The 4,697-nt window shown below is 53.2% G+C and overlaps 1 protein-coding gene across 1 annotated transcript; it reads left to right on the plus strand.

Annotated features, from left to right (window-relative positions):
• Positions 1–2,051: 2,051 nt before the first annotated feature.
• LOC308052584 (olfactory receptor 14J1-like) lies at positions 2,052–3,008 on the plus strand (the record flags this gene model as incomplete). The annotated part of the gene is made up of 1 exon (XM_080364649.1): positions 2,052–3,008. One exon carries the CDS (start codon positions 2,052–2,054, stop codon positions 3,006–3,008), a length of 957 nt encoding a protein of 318 aa, XP_080220775.1.
• Positions 3,009–4,697: the final 1,689 nt, after the last annotated feature.

A 4,697-nucleotide genomic window follows, 5' to 3' on the forward strand; every position in this document is an offset into this window, starting at 1 on the left:
AGAGAGAGATTAAAGGCAATGTGGGGTGGCTGGTTGCTGAGGATTCAATGAGACAAATCACAGTTCTAACACGGTAAGTCTCTGGCTGTAGGACAATGCAGCTGCATTTTCTGGAGGGAGACCCTAAGCTGGTACATCCCACAATTTACAGGACCTCTCACAGTATCTCTGTTGCAGAGGAGAAGAACACACTCCAGAGCAGGGCTTCCCTGCTGCAGTGTCAGAGGGACAGGGAATGACTACAACTTCTGCTGAGGGTGACTGCAGGGGGAGCACACAGGGGTGCCCAGGGCTGTCGTGCAGAGCAGGGTCCCTGCACCCCAGGGCTGTGCCGGGCAGGGAATCTGCCGCCTGCCAGGGTCAGCGCTCAGCCTGCCTGGGAGATTCCCACAACACTGAGGGGAGAAGACGTAGTGGAAGGAGCAAACCCTATGGTGCAGGAAAGTCCTTTCTGCTGTTGAGGGGGTGCTGTGTGGGTCAGGGCTGCTCACAGTTCCTGATTACCCCCGGGATATTTACAACAAGAAGTTTCAAGGAGAAAATCAAGAGAAGGAGTATTTTAAAGTCAAGGAACTTCACTGAGTCTTTGTTTTCAGTCTCCTACTCCTGGGGAATGGGTGGGGATAAATGCAAAAGGAGTTGCTATTTTTAAACAAATGTTTGAGAACTGCAACTGTGTGGTCAGTAGGCCTTTAAGAGAATCCTGTCATGCCTTTAGCCTCTCCTCTGTCTATGCAGGAACAGCATCATATTTGCTGGACACCTTACACTTAGTCTGACTTGTCCTGTTTTCCAGCCTGCAAACAGGAAGATGCCCCCAGGCAGTGCCTGTGAACAGGCAGGATCTGTAGGGCCAGGGGGAGGGCACAGAGGGTGGGATGGTCTGTGAGCACTGACAGGGAACAGATATGGACAGGGAAACACCTCCCAGGGGAGAATCTCCAGGCGGCAGGGAAATGATCAGAAATGAGAGGAAACCAAACCCGGAACGGTTATGGGAGGGAGAAGAGAGAAAAGTCCCTGTGACCCCCTGCAGGTCAGATCCCTCCTGTGAGCAGCCCCCTGGCCTCCTGTCCCACCCAGCAAAGCCTCTGCCCTCAGGGCCGGGGGCTCCAAGGCGTGAAGCAGCTCCTGTGCAGCCAGAGCTCCAGTTCCTCTGCAGAGCACAGGGGCTGAGAGCAGCTGCCTGGCACTGTTGGTGTCTGGGAGGTGGCTGCACAGCTGGGGAAGGGTGACGCTGTCTGAGTGCCCGGCTGCCTCTGCCCTGGCCTCTCTCACCCCCATCCTCACCGCATTTTCCTTCTTGCTCCCCTGCTCTGGGTCACTGCTGTTGGCATCTTTTTCTTGCTGTCAGGCTCTCTGGGGATGGCAGTTTCAGCTGCAGAGTCACAGCCTGATCTTGGGGGTCCTTTCCTGCAGGTGTGTCCATGGGCACACGTGTCCCAGCTTTGCTCTGACCTGTGGGCTGTGGGCAATGCAGTCTGTGGCGCTGGGGACTGAGCTGAGTCTCCCTCAATCAAATACCATCATTAGGACACTTGGATATATCCCTGGGGTTTCCTTCCAAGCTGTGAACTTCCCTCTAGGATGCAAACCTGTCCTACAGCATCTGTGTGTATCTGAAAGCCACATGGAGAAGCACAGAGGTGCTGTGATGGATAAAATGCTGTTGGGTTTGTGAAACAAGCTGTGTCTTTCCTGGGGTAAACGTGAGGTGCTGAGACTGTAGGAAAGGCTGTGACATGTCCTGGTTCCATCCTACAAAGCTGAATTCCAGGACTGTCCCCTGCCCCCCGTTCCCATGCCGCCTGCTGCAGAGCAGGGCTGACTCCTCGGCAGCCAGCAGGCACAGGCCTTGCTCCTCACGGCACCTCCAGCCAGCACCACCCAGGGCTCAGACACCGAGCTGAGGGAAGGTCTGGAAAAGGACAAGGGGTGTGGAGCAGAGGAGGTTGTATGATAAATGGCTTTGATTTTGCTCAGAGAAGTCACTGATAACTTGTCCCTGTCTTTTCCTCCTATGACAGGTTTCCCATGACCATCAGCAGCAAATGTCCAACAGCAGCTCCATCACCCAGTTCCTCCTCCTGCCATTCACAGACACACGGGAGCTGCAGCTCTTGCACTTCTGGCTCTTCCTGGGCATCTACCTGGCTGCCCTCCTGGGCAACGGCCTCATCATCACCACTATAGCCTGGGACCAGAACCTGCACACCCCCATGTACTTCTTCCTGCTCAACCTCGCCCTCCTCGACCTGGGCTTTATCTCCACGACTGTCCCCAAATCCATGGCAAACTCCCTCTGGGACACCAGGACCATTTCGTATATAGGATGTGCTGCACAGATCTTTTCATTTGCCGTCTTGGCACCAGCAGAGTATTCTATGCTCACCATCATGTCGTACGACCGCTACGTTGCCATCTGCAAACCCCTGCACTACGGGACCCTCCTGGGCAGCAGAGCTTGTGTCCACATGGCAGCAGCTGCCTGGGCGTCAGGGTTTCTCAATGCTCTGCTGCACACGGCCAATACATTTTCACTGCCCCTGTGCAAGGGCAATGCCCTGGGCCAGTTCTTCTGTGAAATCCCCCAGATCCTCAAGCTCTCCTGCTCACACACCTACCTCAGGGAACTTAGGCTTATTGTGGTCAGTGTCTGTTTAGCATTTGGCTGTTTTGTGTTCATCGTGGTATCCTATGTGCAGATCTTCAGGGCTGTGCTGAGGATCCCGTCTGAGCAGGGACGGCACAAAGCTTTTTCCACCTGTCTCCCTCACCTGGCCGTGGTCTCCCTGTTCATCAGCACTATCATATTTTCCCACCTGAAGCCCCCCTCCATCTCCTCCCCATCCCTGGACTTGCTGGTGTCTGTTCTGTACTCGGTGGTGCCTCCAGCAGTGAACCCCCTCATCTACAGCATGAGGAACCAGGAGCTCAAGGATTCTCTGTGGAAACTGATGGCTGGATTATTTTCTGAAGCAATAAACTACCCATCATCTTCTGCATAACAGTTACAATGTAAATTGCTGCAGGCCCAACCTGTCTTATGGTATTTTTGTTGCCGATTGTGGTTTTCTACATGTGATAATATTGTCATCCCCTTTCTAATTCACTGTCTTCTTTCCTTATTGAGGAGCTGTGTAAATGAGGAGCTGTGCTCTTTGTGTGTTTCAACAAATTAAAAGTCCCTGCAGCATGTATTTTGCCCTGAGAACCTTCCACCAAGGCCTGTTTGGAGCTGCAGAGACAGTTCCTGTGTACATGGGTGCAGGGGAAAACAACTCTGGCATAGCAGCCCTGCCAGGGAGCAGCAGCGCTTGTTCTTCCAGAGCTGTTCTGGTTCCACTCCACACTCTCCTTCTCATCCCTGGTGTTGGTGCAAGGCCTGAGTGCTCTGGCAGCCTGGTCACCGTCCTGCTGTGTGTCAGTGCTGTGGGCGCAGGCAGGGACAGGCAATGGGCGCTGCTGTGACAGAGCTGGCCTCACAACAGCCTTTCCAGATAGAGAGGTGATCTCCAGTTGGCAGGGCCAGAATGTTTAGATCTTCTTAAAAAGATTTTCTCAATAATATTTTCAAGCAAGTGACCCACAGATTAAACACCATTGTACCTCTGAACAGTGTGTGTGTGCAGGGCTGGCACACAGCAGTGTCCTCTCACAGCCAGGCTCCTGCCAGAGACCTGCAGGACCAGCAGAGCAGAGCTTGGCTCTGCCCCTGTGCACTGGACACCCCGTGGAAGGAGCCCCAGGTCAATCACCATGGACTGGCCCCTCACAACCACCATTTCCAGCACTGGGTTCTCACCCACAGAGGCTGTTTTCTCTCCATGGATGGACACTCAGTGAATAGTTCAGCAATCCATGTTTGCCTTGTACAGATGAGATGTGAGCACGCACATCATGTATGTGAGGTGACATGAACCTGAGTGAGCACAAACACCATCAACTATTCCTTTCCATTCCATGAAGGCCTGTGAGATAGACGAGGTCTTGAGGTCACTTCATATTGGGAGAAACAACCTATGGGAAATCACCTGAATGCAGCACTGGGTTGTGCTTCCTTGAACTGAGCTCCCCGTGTCCATTCCTCGTGACGTGGGACATGTCAGATGAGTGCAGAGCAGGTGACACAGCGCAGGGCTGAGGTGTCTCCCATCCTTTGGGAGTGGCAACAGGAGGCCCGAGGGACACTGTGGCTCCTGCCGCTGTGTGTAATAGGGACAGACTCTGTCTCTGAGCATCCCTGGGTGAACAAGGAGTCCTGAGACCAACTCAGATATGGATGCCTGACAGAAAATGACATTTCTGTTTGTGACTCCATTAATAAACCCCACTGGATCAGTGAGATTCATCTCAGCTGCCTTGAAAAGGATCACTGCAAGTGCTCCAGTCTGCTCTGTCACCCTTTCTTGTGATTCCAGATTGTGCTCTCCTGAGTGTCAAGGAAACCAGAATGGCTCTGGGGTCCTTAGAAATCTCAGACCTCAAACCCATCTTCAAGAAGAGCAGGAATAAGAATGGGAAGAATAACAGGCTGGCCACCCTACCTCCCTCCCTGGGAAGGGGATGGGACACGTCCTCCTGCAGCCATTTCCAGGAATGTGAAGGACAAGGAAGGGATTGCTGAACCCAAATGGACAGGGGAAAGAAAGGCATGTTGTGTACAGGGCATTTGCAAGGCTCAGCCATGGTCTCCT

Source organism: Nesoenas mayeri, assembly GCF_963082525.1.
Source record: "Nesoenas mayeri genome assembly, contig: SCAFFOLD_35, whole genome shotgun sequence".
Lineage (NCBI taxonomy): Eukaryota > Metazoa > Chordata > Aves > Columbiformes > Columbidae > Nesoenas > Nesoenas mayeri.